This window comes from Manduca sexta, chromosome 28, assembly GCF_014839805.1.
Source record: "Manduca sexta isolate Smith_Timp_Sample1 chromosome 28, JHU_Msex_v1.0, whole genome shotgun sequence".
Taxonomy (NCBI): Eukaryota; Metazoa; Arthropoda; class Insecta; order Lepidoptera; family Sphingidae; genus Manduca; species Manduca sexta.
The window spans coordinates 10,403,514-10,431,285 of record NC_051142.1 but is presented as its reverse complement, the minus strand read 5'-3'; the positions used below and the strand labels follow the sequence as shown (position 1 = coordinate 10,431,285).

Here is a 27,772-nt window from a genome sequence, read left to right as displayed (position 1 = left end):
TTGCAAGACAATTTCCTTTTTTATATGCTTTGTTTTTATATATTTTTTAAATGTTGTGTGATTAAGTACTTACATGTTCCGTTTATATGTGTTAATATTAATAATCTCAAAAACGATCAATCTTTGATACATATGTTCCACGTAAGTACTAGATTTAGCGTTCCGAACATTCACTGTGTTTAACTGATTTGAACTGTAATCCATTCAAACTTACTTTAGTATGGTCAATATTAACAGCTTGTGGTTGTGTATGGAGTGGCGGTCGTGATATAAGAACTGGAATCTAAGTGTAAACCTGATTTGAAGAAAAAATATTAAGTCAAATAAATACTTAAGTAAAATTATTTGTTGTTCAAGTGAATAAATAGGATAAGTATAACAGTGACGTTTTGGTTGCCATTTTAATAAGTTTATATAATTATGGACGTTCGTGTCTATAGAATATACGTCAATGCGAAGGAATTAATAAATTCTGAATTAAGTAAATTAAGAGTAGCCTGCACCCAATGAACACCAAAATAATCCGATTACCCAATTTATCACAAAACATTTGTTATTCAAAAATATTACTTTATGTATTTACTATTACTTCATAACATCAGCTAAATTGTTTCTAATGTATCAGGTAAAATTGGAAAATCAAAATACATGGGTTAAGTAAAAATTAAGGAATGATCGGATATAAAAGAAAAGTATTCAATGAGAAGAATGAGTTCTAAAAGTTCGCAAAGTGAGAAAGCAAAAGAGGCAAGGAAATATAAGATATATTATGTCTGGTGTTTTAACACAGATACTTACAAACATTTGAAGAAAAAATAAAAAAAGTCAATAAAAGTACATTTAGCACTAAATAAGTACTAAACTACCAAAAAAGAACAAATCCTTTATCTATATAAATTAAAAGAAATAAATACTCCTAACGGAGTATACTAATACCTATAAAGGATTAACTAACTTGACTGCATGTCAAGGCCGTAACAGGTAGGTGACCAACTCAGCATGATGCTGTGCTGCGCACAAGGCTGATTTTAGTGGTAACCTACTAGGTACCGCCTAATTCGCAAGTTTTTCCAAATTTGAGTACTTACACTTTTTCACCGAATGAATCTAGGTGGTTATTAGATCAGGTCAGTATAATGTAGCTTCCTATTAATATTTTCAAAATTAGTTAGATAGTTTTTCAGAAACTAATCATTAAGTACAAAAAACAAACATATAAAACATTATATTATTGCTTTGATATATTATTGCTAGGTACTTAATATTAGTTTAGATTAGGCTAAACGTTATTTGCTTCAAAGTGAATACCTACAGAGTTGCAATTCATTTGCCTCTGTATACAATAAACACTTCAACAGCCAGGGAAGTCCACATGTTTGTGTGGGTGATAGGTCGTGATCGCATGTTGTTTCTTTTTGTGCGATACCTATATATAATATTCCGTCTGCATACATAAGCTAGCGGCGATCGACATCGTAACGAGTTTGGCGCTGGACGAGGGCGGACGCACACGCCTTACGTCACACACGCCCGTCAATTGTTTATCCTTCGCTAGTGTTCGCGGAACGTGCCAGAGCTTGGACAGCAATTGAAGCAATCATCTTGTTAAAAGTAAACAAACGTGTGAGTACCGCCAGCCTTCACGAATAACGGGACCGGTGTGGTTTGCCGGCCGAACATCGCACTCACCGCCGGCTCTCACCGGCGCTACATTTTTAATTATTTCACTTACTTACTGTTTGAAATATGACTGCCGACGCAGTGGGCACCTTATTATTTACTACGCACCTTCGACGTCTATACTTGCATAACACAAATCTTAAACTTGATTAGTCATATGGATTTAGGATACACGAGCCGTGTTTTGAAAGAATTCATGTTTTTAATGTATGTTTGTTTTATTTGATTTGTTGAGTAGTTTTCGTACATTTAGTTATTATTTATATACTTATTTATCAATCATTAGAGAAGTTTAGTGATTGGATCGTAAATGTAGGTGTGCTGTTCAATATATAACATCCACACCCGCTGAACATTGACGGGAAACTGGTTTATCCTGATTTAGCGTTATTTCTAAAGAATTCAATTCTTATACTGACGCGAGTTTTACTGTGCGTAATATCTAAGTATCAGAAAATAATACTAAATGCTATTGATTTAATGTATTTTGAGTAAATAAATACATATCCTAGTGTGTAGATCATTACTTCGCGTTTATTATTCACCTATTACTTACCTGTTTTTTTTTTATAATATTCTAGCACCTACATCTATCTATCTATCTATCTATATCTATATCTTTATCTATCTATCTATACTTATAATAAATCTGTAGAGAGGTCAATTCTGTACATGAAATATATTTCCAAAATAACTATCAGGGGGTGATTAGGGATCGATACTGATGCCAAAAATGCAATTAGTAAAATTTTTGTCTGTCTGTCTGTCTGTCTGTCTATCTGTCTGTCTGTCTGTCTGTCTGTCTGTCTGTCTGTCTGTCTGTCTGTCTGTCTGTATAACCGTTATAGAAACAAAAACTACTCGACGGATTTTAACGAAACTTGGTACAATTATTTGTCATACTCCTGTGCTGGTTATAGTATACTTTTCATCACGCTACAATTAATAGGAGCAGAGCAGTGAAGGGAAATGTTGGGAAAACGGGAGAAGTTACTCCATTTTTAAGCTTCCGTCGCGTGTGCAACCTTAATGGTTAAAGCTACACAGAAATCATGTATGACGGAAATGTTCTCCTTAAAATTATGTAAAAATATCCCACGACAGCATATGTCTATCTTTTATGGTTGACTCACAATAACACGTGTAACTCCCGATAGCTTAGCAGTTTGAAGCTTTCTTATTATATTTGTCTACTCTTACGTTTATAACACTCTCAGTCATCCCTAATTAAAAAAGTTAACATTATTAAATATTCCATAACAAAGAATCATAGAAATCGGTATAGAAACACCAAAGTTATACATGATATGCTAATAATAAGCCATCACGCGTGAATACTGAATCCCATCATCAGACCCTGACCGGACAATCGGACCACCTACATACCACCATACATTAAAAAAACATCCCGACAAATTGAGCACCTCTTCCATTTTTGAAGTCCGAAATCCACGCGGGCGAAGCTGCGAGCGGAAGCTAGTAGATAATAAATATCTGTGAGTTTAGATTAAACTTTGAACGATTTACCTAGGTACCCACATAAGGTGCGTTGGGGTTAAATCGGACGCTTTTTCAACGTGTTAAACAGTGTTCTCAATTTTTTTTTTACAAGAACTCTATATGAGTTATCATAATGAAGTATTAACTTAGCTATATGTTGTTAAATATACTAAATGGTATATATTTTTTAAATTTCTTAAATATAACAGTTAATGTTTTATAAGGCTTTGAAAAGTACCATACTTTTAGAAATGTGTGAGAAAGATAGGACCTTCACAGGTATAGTTCGGACTACTCTCTAAAACCGTATATGTTAAGGTGGTAGCTCAAGGTCCATTTTCATACATTTTGTTTCGGCTTTAATCTGGGTAACTAAACAAGTATTGGCAAGTAAAGAATTTAAATTCACGTCTAGTTAGTGATTAGTTCTCGCAGTTGAAAGAAAAATGTAAAAATAATTAATAATCATGGATATTTCGGCCTTTAAAATTTAATATGACGAAATTTTAAAGGCAGAAATATCCATGATTATTAATTATTTTTACATTTTTATTTCAACTGCGAGAACTAATCACTAACTAGACGTGAATTTAAATTCTTTACTTGCCAATACTTGTTTAGTTACCCAGATTAAAGCCGAAACAAAATGTATGAAAATGGACCTTGAGCTACCACCTTAAAGGGATTCTAAAATCCATAAAAAGATATGATCTAGATAGTCATTTATAAACATTCAAAAAATTTAATAAATTTCGTAAGATATTTTTAGAAGCGAACTTTGTTTTTTTAATAGTTCTAGGCATACGATCTTACCTCATATGAATGACACTGTAGATATTTTTAAAAATATTCGAAGAAATAGTACATACACGTGTAAATAAATAACAAATAAACTAAATTGATCATTCCCCTGAGCTTAAAAAAATACATAATTACTCAGTTCAGACATTTTCGTGTGTAAATTTTGACACAAACTTGCAATATTTTACAAGTGCTAGATCGAACGATTTTTATCCGTTCTTTAACGACAAATAATTGTATGCGTGAAGATCGGATCTCAGGGAATATAGGTGTTTCGACAAATTTGAATAAACAAGTCACAAGATTTATTTCCTTTATGATACTTTATAACTACAAAAGTAATAGGGTACCGGACTCATTTTTGTTCTTTACTATTATCAAATATTTACATATATAAATTATAACACCGAAGGAATTATTAAAATCCGGTAAAAAATCAACAAGTTATAAGTCTTTGAATTTCGGTGGAAGGGGTAATTAACAAGAATCAAAAAAGAGACGAAATATCCACATGTGACGTCATAGGGAATTACGACGCGTGCGAAAAAAAGAGATGAAGCGATATCCCCACGTCGCGCCCACTTCTGCACGTTACAATATTTTAAATATGAATTACTCGCTCATTTTTTAACCAATTGTTATGCAGTTTTCGCAGGAGTGCTTCTTTTTCGTATTATTAACCATTACATATAGAATAATGTACAAAATCAAGCATAGGCCGGTCCCCTATTGGAAACAGGAAATACTAAATTAAAATTGGGCAAATTCAGGCATGGGGTTAATGCGGATCTGCTAGGGAACGACGAAATGCCGATATTCTGTTTGTTAGCACCGTAAACATTATTTATTTGACGGAATCATTCATGTGAACTAGTGGAACGTAGATAATAAGATGGGGCCTCAGGTAGTGTTGTCTAAGAACAAAAATTATAACACAATTGCAAGTTATTTCATTTATACGATGTTACACCTACTACGATCTTACCCCAACGCGCCATATTTGATGTGATTAAGTGTAAAATAACCAGAACCGGTCCCTATGGCGCTCAATGGGGGTAGCCTATGTCCACTAGTGGACGATTCCCGGCTAAAATGATGAAGTGTAAACTTTTTATAAAATTAATATAAGTATTTGTGGTTGTAGGTGAGTAGTAAAGGAATCCTAAACCTACCGAATGTCGGCAAGTACCGTTACCGTATTAGGAATTTTAATAACGTTATGCGGCGCAATGTCAGTTTGGAGATTTTTATTGTTGTGTCTACCAGTAGCGAAGGGTCCATAATATAATCCGATTCCTCCTTCCTTTCGTAATAAATGTAAAATTAAATGGTTATGAGAACGATTTGTAGACCTAACTTATGCATAATTATATATTAAATACTATAAGTCGTGTCGGGTTCCCTTAAGGAAAACTTCCCCTTTCGCCACGGTCTACGTACTCTTAGCCAGTGTTTGGTGTTATATTTGTATAAATTTTTCCCAATAAAAATATGAACTACGGATCCAAGTAACACCCAGAAATTTTCGATGGTTAATTTTTTTAAAAAAACTTACCTACTATTAGCATATTATATTAGCGTTTAAGGTACTAGGGCACTTACATTCCCTATATTTTTAAGTAAATAAGTATTATATATACCTAGTAGAAACGTGCAAGTGGGTGACCCAATAGTCGATGCTCGATAACAGTGATCTCTCCTGCAATATAAGAATCATGCAATGCGATATCGGCTGACTTTATATCGGTTACTGATAGGTTGTCACTCGTACTTTATAATAAAGTATTCTACCTATTCTACGTTATTTCGGATAATTGTACTCTATACTTTATGAGAACAATAAATTATCCGAAGACAGTTTACTTAGCATTATTTGATTCCTCTGGGATGGTTCATGGTTCTTATAAGAATTTACGTCACATGCGCTCGGATACTTCTTAGAATATTTTGTAGCTAAAATTCGTCTTGATATTATTTTTTGTGTAATTTATTGTACAGACAAAGCTTGAAGCTACCCAAGTGCATTTTATTTTACGATTTTAACGGTTAAAGATATTTTTTAACTCTTTTTGACGCTTAGTGTTGAAGTAAAAAAATATAAAAATTCTACAATAAACCTATTATATAACATACGTGAATGCCTCGAAAACCATGCGGAAGTCGCATTTTTTTGTGAGATATATATTTTTTAGTTGAATTATAAAATGTTTTATAAGTTACGTTAACTCATTTTAAAGTACAAATAATTTCGTTAAAAAGATGATAAAGTAACAATATTTTACTTCCAAAAAATTTACGCAAGGACCATGCTATTTTTTAAACTAAATAGCACGCTCCATAATATGAGGTAATCAGTAAAGTAATAAGAACATTTTAAAACAATGACTCTATAAGTACGGCACTTCTATAGCATAAATGCATAAAAAGTTACAACATTTTTTGTGAATTCGAATATAGTTTTTGGCTCTTTTGGAAAGTCCATTCGGCAGTTACAGCAATTAATATTTCCACTGACGATATATAGGTATTTTAGGGGTGCGATACATTTGTTTGTAAATTATTATCATTTTGATTAATATGACCCGGAGACATATATTAAGTAAACAAACTATCATTTTGTTTTTAAATACTTAATTATCTTTTGTTTGCGTATGTACCATTCTAGGGAGATACTCAAATAAAGCTTTTATCATTTATTGGTATTCATACAACGGCAAAAACAAATGGCCAAACACTTTTTGAAGAATAGTATCTAAGTACCTATATCCAACTATTATAGAACATATTTACTGTGGACAGCAGCAACGTGTTGCGTACTTACTTACGGTAGCTACTTATTGTTTTTCCACAAAAAAACATAAAAAAAAACATAATTCATATATACGCATGTATTTTTTAAATTTAGTGAAGTCCGCGATAGTCTAAATTCAGACATTGTTTTCCATTATTGTGTCCATAGGATTTATATTAACAAACAAACTTTGCACCAATATTACACGGTACCGGATCCGAATCCAGTTCCAGCGTCCCGAGAGATCTTTCTACTTTCGCTAAACTGCCACTACCGTTAACTACACACTATAGTAAAAAAATCTCATCATTTTTGTTGTGGTTTTTGTTTCGTGACGATAGTTTTAGCTAAAAGATGTAAGGTCGTTTTTTGCATTTACATGCACGATGTTTAAACTCATGGTATTCACAAAAAACTGATCAAATGTTCAAACGAAACGAGATTTTTTTGCCAACTCGTAAATCGCGTGTACCTACGTCATAAGTATTAATAATTGGCACCGTGGTAAATGCTAATCGATTTGGGTTTTTTGTTTCGATGGTTTAGTAAACATATTATTTTCTAAAGTCATAACATTCTAAATTCTAAGAACGGCAACGTATCTATTATTGGGTTTTTCTGGTTGTTATATTATTCTCATCGAGATGCGACCATTTATTTTGTTTTCCTCATATATCCGAAGATAACGGTATCTGATATACATACCTTATAACTTTGTATAGCTATACCTATTAAGCAAGTGCTATCTTATAATTTCTCATAAGTGGATAATTAATCAATATAGTGTAAGCAAAATAAATTACATAAGTTACTAATTACTTAAATGTTAAGATATTTTTAATGGGAGTTTCACACCGAAAACTAAACTAATTAAATTTAAGGCCTTCCCCTGAGCAACCGGTCTTGAGTATGTTTTCATACTTACATTTACGGCGTTCATTTACGGATGGCAATATAAAAAAAAAATTGCATTAAAAATATAGTTTTTGGGTCTTTTTGAAACTTTTTATGCATCAAAATGGTCATTTATTAATTGTTTATTTAATGGTGATGGCTGTTAATTAATACGATATGTACTTTAGGAGTCGATGCACGGAATTAAACATTTTAGAAGCATTTTCATTATAACATTTACAAAACAATATCCACTTTATAAAAATATGGCAACAATATGGATAATGTATTATACGATATATTTTTTAAATGTAAGTACTTATTACAAATTTCGAATCGGTCGTTCTTAAAACATATTTTAATAAAAGCTTTTATTTCAATGCTTTAAAAAATGTATAAATTGAATAAAATTTTGTTTTTAAACTTAGGGACATAAGCTTGTTGCGAGGTTTACTTTTATCAAGTTCAAGTAGGTAAGATAAGTATTGTACTATCTATACTTACAAGTAAAGCGCGTAACAAGTTTTCATCTCAACAAAGTTCAAACAAAGATTTATTTAGTTTCAAGTCTATTTTTTTTATAGAGTTTACATTTAAATAAAACCTAATTTTTAGAAATGCTGTTTAATATGAATTTATTTGTTAGTTATTAAAATTCAGTATTAAGATTTGATCAGAACTATTCGACCCCAAAATCATAAACCGCGACTCTTAAAAACTCCGGGATACCAAAATTTCAAACCAAATTGGACTAAGTCTTTGGGCCCCACATTTGATCCGTCACCTTTAATTTTTTTTGTTGCCAACTATTGATCATTTTGGGTCCTTATAACAATTTTTTGAGCACTACCAAATTATTCCTATCCTATGCCGAATTATGACTTTAAAATTGATATTCAACAGCTATCTTGTTTTTCACCATTCGGATTTTTTTTCACCTCCGCTAGAATTAGGTATAGGTTGATATTAGTTAAGATATAAGACCGCTAAATCTCACCGTTCGGCCGGGCAGTAGTCCATCATCTCCTTGAAGGGTTGAACGCAGACATCAGTTTATTATTTACACTTTTCCTATCGTTTCCAAACTAAGCGTGTATGCAAAATTTCATCTCAATCAGTTGAGAATAGCTGCTTTAAAGTTGCAAGATTTTACCCGAATATTATACTCGTATACATACAAATTACAAACATTGCAAGCGAAATTAAAGGTACCTAAGTATGTATTTAAAGAAATGGTTATACATAGATGTCATACCAACATCACCCTGACTGTATAAGGCACGTGGAGATTTATTACTAAACATAATGAATCAGATCTTTTTGATTTTCAAAATAAATGTCTTATTTATGTAAGGTATATTGCTTATATATTTTTTGTTGTTATGTTTTCAGGTCACAATGGCGCGTCTGTCGTATCACCTAGCAGTGGTTACCGTCATATTATACGGCTTATTTATGAATTGTGCTGCTGAACAGACTACAGAATCTTTGGTTATTTCCAAAGTCGAGGATGTAAGTATTACCTATAGCTTATGCCCCGGTGGCAATAAAACATTCAATCATTAGACAACAATGATATATTTATGTTCATTTGAGTGAACGTCATAGTCCCCGATCCTCATAAATGAAAAACAGCATAGTCAGGGTTGCAGACACGTGATATGTGACTAACAATAAATATTGCCTCAATTTTGGAGTTCAAATCAAAAATTATGCAATGTCAATAAAGGGTTCAGCAGACGCGCAGTCGGAAGCGCAAGCGGAGCAGGTCACCGAAGAGCACACGCCGCCCATCAAGCTGACAGAAATGGATGTAAAGTCACATGTATCAATGAGATACGCACACACCGCGGTGGTGGCGCACGTCCGCAATCCAGCCAAGCGAGCGCAAGAAGCCAACTTTAGGGTGCTGCTGCCCGAGACAGCTTTCATTAGTGGATTTGTTATGTGAGTATTTATATTTTTAGATAGACACACGTTTATCTGTACAACTACCGTTATAAAGCTGTTAAATAGAAAAAAAATGCGAATAATATAGGTACTTAAAGCAAACATGGACGTCGCCAGCTTTCAACTCAGGGGGTCAAATATAAAATGTTGATCTGCGGGGACAGAGTGGAAATTTAAAAAATCCAACACAAGTTCATAGAAAAGTATCTTATACTAGTGTTGAATCCAGGGGAGGACGGGAGTGGAAAGGCTACCTGCCCAACGATGCGCATGATATGATACTATTTGGTCTACCACGTATTTAATAAGTATCAAACTAATGCAGAGAAGGCTTTAAAATACTCTGAATGGTGACATCTTTGACATGTCAAAGAGCATCATTAGTGTTAGCATGGGACTTGACATTTAGGAGAATATATTTGGTTTTAGTGTTGTAATGTTTACTTGGCAACTCGCAGGACAATCAACGGAAAATCATACAAAGCCTACGTGAAAGAAAAAGAAGAGGCTAAACAAATTTACCAAGACGCTGTATCGCAAGGCATTGGTGCAGCTCACATCGCTGCTAAGTAAGTACATAATGTTATACTAATTCCACTATAATATTCGGGACTAAGGTACTTATTTTACATAGGTTGAGAGTTGTGAAGTTGACCTAAAACAATTTGGTATCGAATTGACAATACCTAATAAAAAACAAAAAATAAATAGTAAACGGCAACATTCATTCTATTAGTTGTAACATCCGTACAACAGCTATTCTTGAATGATGCTTAAATATGCCCAAAAAGATATGGATACATACTCCACATACTACGGAGCGGCTACCCATCTATTGTTTCAATTAAGTCTCTCCCTATTTAGCAATATTGTCTAATACGACTCCAAATTATCATTCAGAGGTACTTGCCGTGAGCTATCTTCTGTTAGGTATACAATAGGTACGATCAGCAACAAAATTCGATGAACAGATACTAATTTACAAAACACCTGAACATTGAAACGGACCATAAATCACTTACCAAAGAAGAGTACAGATTAAGGTTATCATTTCAATATGGATACCAAAGTAAAGGATTGGCTGAAAAAATATGAAAAACAAACTGACGTTTACGTTGAATCCTTCGAAGAGAATCTCTCAGAACAATGACAAGCTTGTTCTGAGGAGAATCTACTGCCAGAATAATTTTGAATTTATACATTTGTTCCTTAAACCGGCCAGTGCTCTATAAAATAGGATGTTTAAAATGTAACTAACCTATTCCTATTAATGTTATGATATTACTTACTAAAGTATTATGATGTTTTGTCCATACTTAAAAATGTATAATTCTGGTTATTAACTTCAATATATACTATTATATAAACCTGAAGAGTTTGTTTGTTTGAATGCGCTAAACTCAGGAACTGCTTAACCGATTTTGAAAATATTTCACTAATAGGAAGCTACATTACAGCGCTATACGCTACTTTCTATCCCAGGTACATATAAAGCAAGACTAGTCCTTGAAAAACTTTTTCACGCAGGCGGAATAACGAGCCAAAGCTAGTATGTTATAAAATAACAATTTAATTGATATTCTGGACTGTTGGAAAAAAAGTTTGTATGTAAAACAAAGAATTTGCTAATTTCAGCCACATTTGTATTTATTACAGATCATAAAAAATTGCTAGTAATGTTTAGCAGTGAATGGTTTGACGGCGTTCAGCTACTTTGGTAGTTCAATTATGTCAAGTTGTTTTGTATTTAAATTAATCAGTAACTTATGGTAAATGATAATGATTAGGAAATATTGGAAACAAATTATGTTCAAGGACTTCTGTTGCTGACTGTACCTATCAAAGTTTGCTTATATCAACGAATTTCGGAATCAAAATTATTAATCGATAAAATAAAATAATGCTTGTTTTTTTAGGGCCCGGAATTCAAATCATTTTACTGTTTCGGTGAATGTGGAACCTTCATCTGTAGCCGTATTTAATTTGACTTATGAAGAGTTGCTGCAACGTCGAAATGGCGTGTACAATCACGCAATTAACTTACACCCGGGCGCGCTTGTCCCCAAGTTCACTGTCTCGGTCAACGTCCAAGAGTCTTCCAATATCACCATACTGAGAGTGCCAGAAATGAGAACAGGCAACGAAATAGACGCCACTAACGAAGATCCTGGTAAATTATGCAAAGATAATTTGCATTTTAGACTTTCCTGCGACATGTGGGATTTTTTAGTCATTAATTGCTTAAACCTATTTCATAATTTGTAACTTATGAAAAGGAATTTCATGGTCTACTCATTTATACATATAAAATAGTAATGATTTTGTATGTTTTCAGCTTTGTCAAATGTTGTTATTACAAGAAACGCCCACGACGCCTCCATCTCATTTTCACCTGATTTAGATGAGCAACAAAGACTTATGGCGCTATATCAAGTAAGTAACACGTCGACGTTTGCTCGCATAATTTCTAACTCTATCCCTAACACTTGCTACGTTAGATATAAGACATTAGATGTAAAGTCTTCTTATTATCAGTAATTATATCTTCTACAGACTACTTAAATCGACCTTAATTAAATTATTTTGAATTACCCTTTAAATCGAGACAACAATACGCAATGCTGCTTGACGACAGAAATAGACAACATGACGATGACTATCCAGACGCACTGTCATATCCGACATATAACTTACCTTATACTAGTAGTCTATATTAAACCACTAGTACAAGGCCCAAAAAATATAGACAATGAACTGCACTGTAAATATTACGTACGTATTTGTCAATGTTATCATAAATTTACAGGAAAAGGCAAAACAATGCGAATGCGATGAAGGTACGGGTATTCTCGGCCAATTCGTGGTACAGTATGATGTAGATCGACCCAACAACGGAGAAGTTTTAGTAAGTTTTAGTTGATACTACATCGAAAGAAAATTTATACATTAGATTTGTCCTTCATAATTATGTAATTCCTTTTATGATTCACATTTTTAAATGATTAATATGTATTTTTATTGTGATTAATATTATGTTTGCACAATTATTTGTAGGTAAATGATGGTTATTTCGTTCATTTCTTCGCACCGAGTGACTTGCCGCCTCTCCACAAATATGTTGTGTTTGTACTCGATACGTCGGGTTCAATGATGGGCCGTAAGATTGAGCAATTACATACCGCAATGAATACAATACTCAGCGAATTAAATCCAGGAGATTACTTTAGTATTGTCGACTTCCATTCAAATGCGAAGGTAGGTATTTTTGTATTCAAATTTCAGTGAGTACAGCATTCATGTATAGACTTCGCAAAATAAATTTATAGGTTCATTTTATGTAATTTTTTTCTCTTTCTAAACCGATTTTATGAAACGGAATGAACATTTTCAATTCAGACTAGAAACATTTTCTGAATTAATTTGTGTTATCTATGAAGAATATGCAAATGATGCATGAAGTACCTAGATACCAAATCGAAATAAATATTTTTAGGTCCACGATCTTGCGGAAGCTACTCAAGAGCCGGTAAAACGTTTTTACTATTACGATTTGAGTGCAGCAAGTAAAGTAACTTTGATACCTGCATCACCGGCGACCCCCGAGAACATTGATAAAGCTAAAGTTATCATACAGAGATTGGAAGCTAATGGTGGTAAGTTGGATAATATTGTTTTTGAAATATGAAAGCAATGTGCGCACATATTTTAATATAACCAGGTGCAGGTACACCATTTGTTGTTTATAAAAACTGTTTTATTCCCTACAAATGGTGGGTACTAACAAATACTAAATACCTACAAAACCTGATTCGACATATTTAAGGATATTATTAAAATGTTGCTAACAACGAAATTAAGAGTTGTCCTCTCATGCTAAAATACTAATCAGAGCAAAATATTTGTTTACAGAATCCATTGTCTGTATTGTCTCTATTTTTTTTTTTGCTTGATGTTTTACCGCTGCTGCCCCCGATGCGGGGCACCACTCACTTACTTACTTAATTGATAGAAATTGATCTCATTTTATCTTATTTTTTTGTTTCCCTTTGGTTTTCTTTTCTTTTCTTTAGCAATCATGGCTAATATTATTTTAGCAATGTACATTTAAATACCAATGAAAGTTATTATTATTATCTTATTTTTTTTGTATCTTTCTCATTTGAAACTTCATGCATTCTTTTCATTTAAATTCCGAATTTGTATAATTATCCAAGTACCTATGTTTGCCAAGTTTGTATAGAGATACTTATTTTTTATTTTTTCTTCTTTGTTATATAAAAGAGTTTGTAGATTTTAGTTTGTTTATTATTATTATTTTAGAATAACTGTTTTTATTTGTCTGTAATTTGCATTATCGGCTACTCATGAGTTTTTGACTCTCATTATAGGTATCCCAAGATACAGGCATAGCCTAGTTTGAGAACCCCTGACAATAATTGAAATGCTTAAACTCAGATATGCCAATTATTGTTTATGTACTTCGTAATGTTATTATTTCTGTGTTCTTTTTGTTGCAATAAAGTTAAGTTATTATAAAGTTTCGAACTATGGTGCTGTGAACGGTCTTAAATAGTTATAGTACATCGTTAATCGTTTTACATTATTTACAGCTTTCGCCTGCGGCTCCGCCCGCATGAAAAAGTTTTTCTATAATAAGTATTTTCCCCATATAAAAAGTATCCTATAGAATTCACGAGTAGTGTAACTTTGTATGAATGAAAAAAAAATCATAATTGGTTGAATAGTTCCTCAAATTAGCGCGTTCAAATTATAAACTATTTATTACTATAGATTAAAAAATGTTGTGAATCTTTTTAAAAATACGTGATTAAAGTTGATATAACTGCAATTTATAGGTACCAACATTGAAAGTGCGTTAAATGTGGCTGTAGACCTCATCAACAAGCGCGTTGAATTGACCAAGTCTCAGAGCAATTCAACAGCGGTGCAAGCTGCAAATGATGGTAAGTTATAAGATTATTTAGAATACCTATACTATGTAGTCTACTCTTGTAAAACGATATCCGAATTTCGGCTACGGCGGTCAATCTCAACGATGATTAGCTAGGAAGGCACGCAGAATATTTTATAGTGCACAAGTGTGTGATCAAAACACAAGTGTACTCTCTGTTCCCACACTCTCATAGTCGAGTGATACAGCAATCCGACATGACCGGAGAGCGATCACGCGCAGGACCAATGGCTTTACACGTTTTCCGAGGCACGGGGATATTACACCGCCAACCTCCTGACAAAAACAAAAAATACTGACCTACTGTAGAACGAGTATAAATAAAAAATATAAGAAGTTAAATTGAGCTTGGTTTTTTTTTCTTTATCTTATGTCAATTTTTTCATTCAACAGGCGCCCCTACATTAGAGCCAATGATCATCTTCTTGACTGACGGCGATCCAACTGTGGGAGAAACCAACACCAACACAATCATCAACCATATCACAGAGAAGAACTACGGAGTGAACAAGGCTGCCATCTTTGCACTTGCTTTTGGTAAATCCATCCTATTCATTTATGTCTTAAAGCTTATAAAGCGTAGTATAATTCTACGATAAGGATTCTAACCAGCATAACTACTACACGAAAACAATACTTACAGGAGAAGATGCAGATCGCAAGTTCCTCCGCAAGCTATCGCTGAGGAACAATGGTTTTATGAGGCACATATACGAGGCTTCCGACGCGGCGCTGCAGCTCCGAGACTTCTACAGGCAGGTGTCCTCGCCACTCCTCGCTGATGTCAACTTCGTTTACCCGCCGGATCAAGTCAGTGTTCAATATTATATCAATCAATCAATCAATCAGCCTCTTGTCGTCTCCTACTGAACTAGGCTCCTAGGCTAACTCCAAGTAAGCGCCAAACGTCCCGGTCTTGAGCAGCTCGCATCCATCCGCTACCTACATTGTAATTTTATTTATATAAGATATATATTTTCTACGTTTAAACGTTGGATATATTTTTTATCTATGCATTCGTGTAAACATTATTGACTACATACGTGCACCTCGATACAAGGCATGATTTATGTCTTGTTATTATAAGTATACCCTTTATTATACGATGAGAATAGTTATGTTCCATAAAGTAATCTACAATATATTAAGCATTGAGTTTCTGCTTAAAAGGTGGGAGATTAATGAAATATGCCTATTTAGGTGAAAGAAGGGTCTGTGACGAAGAATAAGTTCCGCGCCTACTATGCTGGCTCCGAGGTGGTGGTGGCGGGCAAGGTGGCCGCCGGAGCCGCCGAACTGGAGCCGCAAACCCTCGCCTTCTGCGGCGATTTTAACGATGGCGCGCGGGTAAACCAATCTATCACTTTAAATAAAACGATTTCATACGTAATAATATTTTAGAGTCTTTGGAAATACAGGTATAGGTAAAAGGTTGAAGTTGCAATTTTCATTATCAGTAATTCTGTATCAGAATATTTATTCATTTGCAGCTTAGTAGAATATACAATGTAGCGCTCGTTTCGCTTATGACATCATTTCTTTTATGAATAGAAAAAATTCGAGAAGAAAATTAAAGTGCCTGTGAATAAAAATCCGGGATACCTACCTCTCGAACGGCTGTGGGCGTACCTCTCTATAAAGCAACTGCTCGATGAAAGTGACGCTTCTGATGCAACTGAAGAAGAAAAGAAGCAAGAAAACAGCCCAGAAAAGAAAGCATTGGCTTTGGCTCTTAAGGTAACCCACACCACAATTTACCATGTCCGTTTTGGATTTTGATTTCAACTAACAAATTATTTTAATCATAGAAGATGGCTATGAACCAGAGATTAAACATTTATGTTTAATGGTGAGGCAATTCATAATAAATTTATAAATCGTTTGAAGGCATTTCTAAACGAATTAAAGTAAAGTTTCATTCTTGGAGCCACAAAAAACGCAGATCAGCCTCTATTAATATGTTAATGCGGAGCCTGTAAGCTCTTCCTTTATACATTTTTTAAATATTATGATGTCTATAAAATTGTTACAGTACGCGTTCGTGACTCCACTAACGTCCCTAGTGGTCGTGAAACCCAACGAAACCAGCGCTGTGGACGCAGAATCTGTTGACAAACAACGTAGGTTTATTAGTACGATATCCCGCTCCAGAATTAGTGCACGCATCGAGTATATGGTAAAAACTACATTCTTACACATATTTATGCTTAGAAGAATATATCTACTAGGTTGCCTATTAAAACTTGGCCGCTAATATTTTTAATTAAATTATTGTTAATTGATTTTTCGGAAAACATTTCATTCATTTGTTTTTCAAATAAAATATCGTCCACTTCATGACAATACACATAAAGACTCTGAAAAACCACGGTTGCCGTTGCGCACTTGGCCGCACCTCTTCGCAGCCAGGTGTAAGCAGGTATGACTATGATACATTTACTCGTTCATAATGTATATTTATTAGCTACTAGCTTTTGCCTGCGGCTCCGCCCGCGTTATAAAGTTTTTCAGGCTAAAGTTTTCCGTTATAAAAGTAGTAGTTTCCCGGGAGCCTTTGTTCTTCCCAGGGTCTCAAACTGTCTCCATACCAAATTTCATCTTAATACGTTGGGTAGTTTTTGAGTTTAACACGTTCAGGCAGACAGATGCAGCGAGGGACTTTGTTTTATAATATATATTTTTAGAACTTTTTAAGAGGAACAATCCCGTCATACATCATTGTTGCATAACTTTAACCGTTTACGCAGCGCACGCAACGGAAGCTCTCAAAACTAATAATTTTTCCCCGTTTTTGCAACATGTTTCATTACTGCTCCGCTCCTATTGGTCATAGCGTGATGATATATAGCCTATAGCACTCCGGGATCAAAGGGCTATCCAACACAAAAAATATTTTTTCAGTTCAAACCGGTAGTTCCTGAGATTAGCCATTACTGCTCCGCTCCTATTGGCCATAGCGTGATGATATATAGCCTATAGCGCTCCACAAATAAAGGGCTATCCAACACAAAAATAATTTTTCAGTTTGGACCGGTAGTTCCTGAGATTAGCCATTACTGCTCCGCTCCTATTGGGTATAGCGTGATGATATATAGCCTATAGCAATCCACGAATAAAGGGCTATCCAACGCAAAAAGAATTTTTCAGTTCGGACCGGTAGTTCCTGAGATTAGCCATTACTGCTCCGCTCCTATTGGGTATAGCGTGATGATATATAGCCTATAGCACTCCACGAACAAAGGGCTATCCAACGCAAAAAGAATTTTTCAGTTTGGACCGGTAGTTCCTGAGATTAGCCATTACTGCTTCGCTCCTATTAGGTATAGCGTGATGATATATAGCCTATAGCACTCCACGAACAAAGGGCTATCCAACGCAAAAAGAATTTTTCAGTGTGGACGGGTAGTTCCTGAGATTAGCACGTTCAAACAAATAAACAAACAAACAAACTCTTCAGCTTTATACAACAACAAACACACACTATCATCAAGCGCATGCGCAATGGCTCAAAAGTGTCGTACAGCTGGTACTCGCTATCCTTTTCTGACTGGTAATATTACGCGCTAGCTCTCTTTCACTCTACCTTCAATATTTATCATTTTTAAGAGTCAGCAACCCTTATTTGCGGCCAGATTTAATTAGGCAATCGTGTATCATGATCAACAGAAAAAAATCAGCTTTAATTTGATGTATAGCTAATAAATATACATTATGAACGAGTAAATGTATCATAGTCATACCTGCTTACACCTGGCTGCGAAGAGGTGCGGCCAAGTGCGCAACGGCAACCGTGGTTTTTCAGAGTCTTTATGTGTATTGTCATGAAATGGACGATATTTTATTTGAAAAACAAATGAATGAAATGTTTTCCGAAAAATCAATTAACAATAATTTAATTAAAAATATTAGCGGCCAAGTTTTAATAGGCAACCTAGTAGATATATATTCTTCTAAGCATAAATATGTGTAAGAATGTAGTTTTTAACATATACTCGATGAGTGCACTAATTCTGCAGCGGGATCTTAGACTATATATATTCAACATTTATTAACATTAGTATTGTATCATGCAATATATTGCCAGTAGTCACTGTGAATAGGGTATTTGGCTGTCTGATTTTGTATATTATTAAGAGCATCAAAAATTTCCTATTTACCTATACGTAGGGTTGCTATCCGTCTGGAATTCCCCGGATTTGTGCTAGTTAGTGAAGGATGTCCGGGGGTCGTCCTGCAGGGATTTTTAAAAAGTGTAACTTTTGTTGTCAGGGGAACCCATGTTTTTTTTTTATAGGTAAGCGATAAATTGAAATAAGTCTTAGTTAAAAATTCATTCATAATAACCCGCGTTCTGGAAGGCACGGCAAAATAGTCGACGATCGAACGGATGTGCATCCGTTCGATCGTCATAGGTGCCTATTACAAAAAATATTTTTCCAGATGTGTCCAGGGTAAAACATATATTTCGCCCAAATGTTCGAGATTTTAGCCGTGTTTATCCAGCTTCGGCAATTTAGGATCACCTAAATTGCCGAACTTGAACTGCCATCAGGCAGCCCTGTCTATACAGCATAGATTAAATCTGTCCTTCGATTAGAACGCCCGTAATACGGATATACCCGGCCTTAGACGGAATAGGGTTCGCGACATTAGGTATATAGTGTATACCCAATTTCGAAGCCGAGTTTGACAAATTAGGAATCGGGATATTAAAACTATACATCAAATCAATTATTATACTTACTGGATTGGATGAACGGAATTGAACACCATGTACCAATGTTGAATAAAGAAAGAACCGAATAGTAACGGGTGCTGACTTGAAATAATATGCACTCTATAGGTATTTATTATAGGTTAAGTAACTGTCATATAGTGAAGTCCTTGCACCAAATCGAGGACAAAATATATTAGACATTATACTACATAATATATCCATACGCGCATATTGTTTTTTTCAGCTCCGAACATTTATACCTTTGCACCCACGAGACCAGTCGCTCGTAAGTACATTTAGATAAAAGTCTATGATTTTTAGCATCAAAGGCATTAAATTTATATTATTTAATTTCATATTAACGTCAATTTGACCAGAATACATAAACCCTATTAAAAATTATAAATTATTGAAGTATTAGTGTCGTATAAACCAAATCAGGATAATAATGATACTCGCCATGTTTTCGTGCATGCCTATAGGTACTATATGGAGGGATATTCGTCGGTGGTATTAAAACATTAAGGTCTAAACTTATTTTTGTGATTTTACTTTTGTTTCAGCAGTGTACAATTCGATCAGTCAACCTATGTTTGCTCACTCCCAGGCGGGATTAATAGGTAAGATTCATAAAAATATATCTGCTTCGCAGGAACATACTTATCGCCCTGAAGGAGCCCCCAAAAATTTTGATATAGAGCCCCTCTGAGGTCCCGGGTTCAAGTCCCAGATCGGCAAAATGATATTAGGTTTTTGTGTTCAATATAGGAACTGACCCCGAGTCTAAATTTTGTGCCTGATATGGCGATAGTTTCGCCCCTTATCATATCATAGAACAAAACGAACAGGTGAAAAGTAGGTGTCCTGGTTACACCTCTGCCCGTACCCCTTTGGGGATATAGGCGTTATATGTGATTGTTTTTTTATAATAATATTAAATACTTATACTTAATTGTTCCAAATAAATAGTATTTATCTATTACTTACAAGTAAGGACCTATTGAACTAGTAATCAAATATTATTTCTGAGACTATCATAATATGCATTACGTCCCGACTCCGGAGTAGGTACTTAATTCTAGTCCTCAGATTAACGAGCAAAAATCTTTTCAAACAAGAGATTATAAAACTGCAAATAAAATAGTAAAGGAGAAGAGGATTTGTGAGCCTGAATGTAATAAGTTGAGATCTCAGAAACTAAGTACTAAATCAAATTAGAAAAAAAAATACTAATAGGAAGCTACTCTACTCCTGAGCGGTATGGACTACTTTTTATCTCGGTAATATATTTCTACCGAAAAAACTTGTTCACGCGGGCGGACCCGCAGACAAAAGTATCTAATATATCTCTTGGCTCTCAGATAGCCAAAATCAGCAGAGTTTTGTGCAAGTATTGGTTTGATAAAATAGCGGCGTTTGATTTTCACTCCTTCAATATAACTTTTTACATCCAGGCTCAGCATTCTATGACAGAGCATCCTTCACCTATAGCAGTAAGTCCAAAAAAATATATTTTATTTTATATCGAAATGTCCACTTATATCGATAGGTAAAAACACGGAACATAAAAACGACATTTTACGGCACCTGTTTACTGAAACAGTTTACACAAACGGTTATGGAAAATAGGTCCAGTACAATAATTAAGCGGTGATAGCCTAGTTGGGTGTGGAACGGACTGGCGAGACGAATGTCCCGCAGATTCAAATTCCAAAGGCACACACCTCTGACTTTTCTAAAATTATGTGTGTATTCTTTGTGACTTATCGCTCGCTTTAACAATGAAACCTGCATACCTGTGAAGTTCTCTATAAGAATTTTAAGAGTGTGTGAAATTTATCAATCCGCACTAGACCAGCGCAACTAGGCAAGGTCTAATCCCTTTAACTAATAGAGGTCGCCCGTGCCCAGCAATGGGTTAGTTGTATAATACAGGGTTGATATTGTTATATGATCATTATACTATAAAACAATCAAAGCAGAGAGATCGTTTCCTTGTTGCATCAGAACAATGACCGACTCTATGCACTGCGTGGACTTTACGCATAAAACTACACACTCTATCTATTGAGAAGATTGTTGATACCGTGTACTTATTTCATATATGTGCTTGGAATTTGTATGAATAAGGGTTTTAATATATTTTTAAACACATTTAAGGATTACCTGGTAGACCCAGTGCAGCGTTTGGACTGGCTGGCCTAGCGGCACCCGCGTTTGATTACGGTGAGTATTGTTTATTTAAATAATGCCAAAAAAACATGGATTTCGATTTTGGGACAAATACTTTTAGCGATCTCGGATATACATTTATATTAATATCTAACCGTCAAAGACCTACTTTGAGGTTTTTATTTCGTGGCATGGAAATTAAGCATGGGATTATGCATGTGATCATTCAGTGCTTTGATTTATTGATTACCAGCCATTGGTCACGACTCCATACTCATTAGTGTTTTCGCGGAATAAAAAACGAATTAAAATACCTCTTGCACGAATATTCGCGTTATAGGTATACATATAAGTTATAGGTTTTTTTTTATTGCTTTGAATCACGAGACGAGCTTGCCGTTCGTCTGATGGTAAGCGATATGACCGACCATAAACAGTATAAATATCATCCAATACCATGAATTACAAAGTATTGTTTGGTATTCCACTGCGCTCGTCATCCTAAGACATGAGATGTTAAGTTTTATTATGTCCAGTAGTTACCCTGGCTATAATACCCTTCAAACCGGAACAACCGTGATTACACACCGTTGTTTGGCGGCAGAAATAGATATTGCGGTGGTACTTACCTACCCAGGCGTACTTTCAAATGTGTGAGACCTACCACCAATAAAAGTTGCGTTTACAAATAAGTAGGATAGGACCAGTACATCACAACTTTTTAGCAACGTTAGGTGGGTATTAATAAGGTTGTCGCTCAGTTCACAACACCCCTAAGTATTACACTAAAATAAAAAATACATATTTGTGTACCTACTTATAAGTACTTAAGTACTTATATATTTTTTATTTTAATATCATAATAATTCCAAAATCATAATTTTACATTATTTTTGTAATCCATTAAAATACGTTAACTTCGCAGATATCTATTATCTTTAATATAAATATTATTCTAAAATATAACGCAAAACGACCATGTAATTGTAAGTAAGTATAATAAATATTTTTTAAATTATACTTACTAAAATTAAAACGTTCCATTTTAACACTTGCATAATATCACAACGTAGGTATTTATAACAATTGGGGTTTAACATAATAAAACAAAATGAATTACCAATTCGTGTCACACCAACAAAATGGTTAAATCATGCATGTGCCTATAATGCGATGACAAATTTACGAGATAGTATACTGGATAGGTCTGAGAAGTCACTATCATTTGGTGTAATTGGAAACTAATAAATAACTAGGTTTATAAAATACCAAAGACATTAAACATATAATCTCAGACCTCTGAAAAATACCAACAAATTAGATTTTATATTTGATTATATATTTTGCTTTATATGCAACCATAAAAGCCCGACATACACATGACAATGCTTTAGATATGCATGGGAAACGTCAAAATATGCAACATTAATTTATGAAAGAAACTTAGTTTTTTTTTTGGCGAAAGTGCCCTAAATATTCATATGCATATCGTTGCTTAACAACCATCACCGCGCCAATCAACATTTCTGGTTTTACAGGTTTTTTTTTTTAATTGAATATTAGAACTAGACATTACATAGCAAGCTAGAACCTTTAATGTCATTAATTGTTGGTGCTGAATATAATAACAGTTAATCACTGTGTGTATACAATATGGTTCATATAAATAAATACTTAATTTGCATTGGTATTTACTTTTTAATTTGACTGAGGTTGTGTTCACTTAAATTACTATAGACTTGGGCAATGTTATACCAGATATTTTAACAGAAAATAAGACAAAAATCATAGTAATGGAACAAGCAAGTTTCAGGTTTTTGTTCCTCTGTTTTGCTGATTATTCGAACATCGCTTAAAGTAATGAATAGATTTTCATGTAGTATTTATAAGTGCCCAGAGTATAATTGGGAGCAGAATATTGGCTTGTTTCGTTAAAATCGGATATCGGAGAAGTAGTCGTCAGTCGTCACTATAATATACTTACTTTAAAAGTTTTCAAGCTCAGATAGATGATAGATCTAAGCCCACGCAGACAAAGTTGTGGGCACAGCTAGTTAATTATAAATGACAACTTTGCAATAGGGAAATAAAATGTACATAAAACGGAAAAGCGAAAAAAAACTTAATAAAATGTAAGCTATCAATTAATTTTTTTTTTTTTTGATATATGGTAATTAGCATGTATTATCGCTTTTGTTATCGGTATTCTAGAATTTGTTTTATTTGTGTCATAAAAATTATTGATGTAGGACCTGCAGATTCTTCTGATCGATATTTGTTTTATACCATATGGTTCCATTCGTTCTGTATTCCGGTACACGCAAATCGGTGGCTACTGAATCTCCGTTCATTTTTTCTGGGTGTATTGTTTCATAAATAAAATTTGGAAAGATGGTATACACCAAAAGCTGAGCTTGGTGCAGTATATCAACACTATTTGTGTTGTAGATACGTATAAAGCATATAAAGTGAAAAGTGATAATTTTTATATTGAAATCGCAATCATTTTTATAGTGATAATTAATTCGAAGCATTGACAAATTTTAAAATAGAAACAGCCAGTTTATGTCTTAAGCGATAATGTTTGCTAGGCAACAATATGCAAATATACGTTAATGCAGATGCATATAATCCGGTCTCTACTTGTAATCAAAGCTTATACTTACGCTATATGAAGGTACCTAGTACCTACCACATAAAAACCTACCTAAGTATGAATTGAGTTTATTTCTTCATTATTAATATTTACTTATGAAGTTAACCATAGTAATGTTTTGAACTATATAAACAAACATAAGTAACTGTTTTCGATTATAAAGATACTTAAAAATACTTTCTTAAGGTGGTAGCTCAAGGTCCATTTTCATACATTTTGTTTCGGCTTTAATCTGGGTAACTAAACAAGTATTGGCAAGTAAAGAATTTAAATTCACGTCTAGTTAGTGATTAGTTCTCGCAGTTGAAGAAAAATGTAAAAATAATTAATAATCATGGATATTTCGGCCTTTAAAATTTAATATGACGAAATTTTAAAGGCAGAAATATCCATGATTATTAATTATTTTTACATTTTTCTTTCAACTGCGAGAACTAATCACTAACTAGACGTGAATTTAAATTCTTTACTTGCCAATACTTGTTTAGTTACCCAGATTAAAGACGAAACAAAATGTATGAAAATGGACCTTGAGCTACCACCTTAACAGCTTAATAACCATTTCTGTAGACACCTACCTATTTGTGTTAACTATTTCTAACATCTATATTAACTATTTCAGGACAATCTTATTATCATAAAAGTTTACGACACTATTTTAAATCCAAGAAAACTCATAGATTGAAGGGTGTACCTAGACACGGTATGTAATAATCGATAAACAAGTGACATTCTATTTTCTATCATGAAACTACGCATGCACATGGACTAAACTACAATAAATTAGTATTTTCTTTACTAAGATGGGGAAAGATAAAATAGATTTAAGGAATTAATTTCAAGCCCAAATATTACAGATACATTAATCATTATGAATTATGGTAAAAATAAAATAGACCTACTTACATGTAAACTCTTACATATAGATGTTATATCATGGAGCAAGTACCACAATAACTGCAAGGCTGCATCTATTATAAGGGGTGTGTAGCTATATTGGTCAAAAGTTTTTGATTTAAAATCCGTCTACTTTTAACTGTAAATAGTATAGTAAAGAACCGTTACTGTTAACGAACTAGCGACAACATTTATTACAAACATCAGTGGTGTACGATCCGCTCAAAACGTTATAAATTATACCTGTCTGTAAACAAAGTTCTATCAATATCGGTCAGGTAACATTGTGTAATCAGAATATTTAAAAGAACTTAGAAAAACATTCTTAACAACCATGTCATTTATTTTATATTCAAAGAATTCTATAAACATTGTGCACAACTCGGATATGAAACCCATATACATATCCGTATGAAAAGTACCAAGATTAGATTTACGTATGTGTCAAAGAATACATAGTATTAATAAATAAAAACGATCAATGGCTTCACGCGCATATTTCGAATTCCGGAACAGTAGTACCCTAATCAAATGCTCTGTGGTCTTCTACAACACACATACTCTCAATACAAATAATTAAAACCAACATAAGAAATTCTTAATTGTGTAAATGTTCTCTAGATTACAGAAAACTTATTTTTATTGTACGACTGCAGTGTTGAGATGCGCCTCTGCCTACGCCTTTCGGTATATGGCGAGAGTGAGTCAGTGTGTGTATGTGTAGTTATTAATTATTATTTTTTGTTATTTAGGTACACAGAGAACACCTTCCATTCCATCAACATAATTACTGAAGTGTATTGCGTATTGAAATTAAACTAATTTTCCGGATTCTATCGCGGTTTTTTGGATTTTATTTTTCTCCCGACGTTTCGAACACTTTGCAGCCTTCATGGTCACGGGGGGGACTGAGGTGTTGCTCATCCGTAAAGTCAAAGTTACAATATCTACCTACATTTTACAATAATACAATTTTCTAAAATTTTTAGCTGTTGGTGGTCCGATCTACGCAGAATGAGCTCAGTGTCTTGAAGTGGGTTCCGATTTAATTAAATGTAGAACTGGATCCCAGGCTTGTGCAAGCTTCCAACCATCTTCCCTATTGAAATTAGGATGTTTTTTAATTTCAATAGCCTCGCGAATCAACCGGGCAAGAATCGGTGTTCTTTGGCGATGATTTGTGGCTTGTCTAGTCGCAGATAATGATTGGCGCCTCCTTCAGAGTGTTCAGCGACTGCGAAACGTCGGGAGAAAAATAAAATCCAAAAAACCGCGATAGAATCCGGAAAATTAGTTTAATTTCAATGTCTAACATTCGCGTAAACATAAGAAATCATTATGTATTGCGTATGTTTTAAATTTTTCAGAGGAAGAGGATTTCGATGCATTGGTTCTCACCACCACTCCATTCACGAATGAACAATTATTAGTAACTGCCCCGAGTCGCGACGTCTACGGTCTAGAGCCGTTCCCGTGGACCGAGGGTTTATTGGACTTCGACAAGGACACGCTCTCATTCGCAACTAACGCTACTGTCACATTAAAAGTGACCAGAAATCCCACAGTGAGTCTGCTATATACACGTATCGCGCATGGTATAGTCGAATAAAGTTAAAAAGCAACACAAATTTTAGCTTCGCTTCGGTGAATTCATTTAATTTTTAATTTTTATTCGCAAGGTGTAAATACTTATAATAATGGGGTATATTTTTATTTAGGCTCCGAGAGCATCCGGTGGTGATGCAAGTTGTTCCAACGCTATCGATGGCGGCGACGGCCTGTGCGTGTACTTGACGCGCTGTCACAAGGCGCGCGACATCACACTCGACATATACAAAACCACTTACTGCTCCGTCGAGGGAGGGTAATTATTATTTATGTATTGTTATTGTACATACCTAAAATACGAACCTACATGTTTCACCCTTCCAAAATGGTTCGCTCTAATTATTTTAGGGATTTCAAAATAACAAACATATTTTAAATGTTAAGCATCCGTCCAATGAGAGATCAAACCACTAACAAAACATTCCACTTGATTGCACCACTAACGTCCGCCCCGGTTCACTCGTAAATTAGGGACGCCAGTCTTTTGTCTTTGTCTTTGCAATAATTACCTATTATAGGCCAGGCCTTTGCCATTTAGTTTATTTGTTTCTATTTGCCATTTCGACTAATTCAATTCAGCAGACAGACAGACAGTGCAGTGATTTTAAAAATATAAATACCTATTAGGTATTTAGTTTTGTTTTAATGGTTCAGCCGTGAAAACGTATCATAAACAAACAGACAGAATTACTTTCGTATTTTAAAATATTAGTATGAATAAAGTGTGAAGAAACAGACGGTCGAATACGTCTAGATATATATTTATATATTATAATTACCTACTTTTATTTTCAGGTACGCGGGAGTTTGCTGCAGCGCGAAAGAGATTCATTAGTCATTTACTTAGAAAATAAATTGTGTATAAGTTATAATCGCACTTTTGATACAGAGTAAAAAATATTTTGGGGGTTGATTATTTTTGGTCAGAAAATTACCAATGATAAATTTTAGTCTATTGTAAATTATACTACAATTGGCGAAATTTCATAGATATAACATTATCTTTATCTTATTTATGTCAGTTTTATGTACTTCATCTTTTGCCTACAAAATGAATAGCAGTCTTCCATTTTAATACAGGGTGTTTAAATGTTATTGCTCTACCTATTTAATAAATTTATATAAATAATAAAA

General features: G+C 34.1%; 1 protein-coding gene across 12 annotated transcripts; it reads left to right on the top strand.

Annotated features, from left to right (window-relative positions):
• The first annotated feature begins 1,375 nt into the window (after positions 1-1,375).
• On the top strand, positions 1,376-27,772 carry LOC115445527 (inter alpha-trypsin inhibitor, heavy chain 4). 12 transcript variants are annotated; one of them, XM_030171824.2, is made up of 23 exons: positions 1,376-1,623; positions 9,059-9,178; positions 9,396-9,613; positions 10,075-10,185; positions 11,533-11,786; positions 11,952-12,049; positions 12,423-12,521; positions 12,671-12,871; positions 13,110-13,269; positions 14,473-14,580; positions 14,982-15,125; positions 15,232-15,398; positions 15,789-15,935; positions 16,140-16,325; positions 16,621-16,708; positions 19,550-19,591; positions 19,872-19,925; positions 20,760-20,798; positions 21,466-21,531; positions 24,756-24,836; positions 26,398-26,594; positions 26,749-26,894; positions 27,434-27,772. In XM_030171824.2, the coding sequence occupies exons 2-23, from the start codon at positions 9,065-9,067 to the stop codon at positions 27,471-27,473; spliced, it is 2,760 nt and encodes a 919-aa protein (XP_030027684.2). In that variant the 5' UTR covers positions 1,376-1,623; positions 9,059-9,064; the 3' UTR covers positions 27,474-27,772. The 12 variants fall into 12 exon arrangements, with proteins under 12 accessions (XP_030027684.2, XP_030027683.2, XP_030027687.2 ...); XM_030171823.2 differs by having other exon boundaries at positions 19,869-19,925; XM_030171827.2 differs by lacking the exon at positions 19,550-19,591.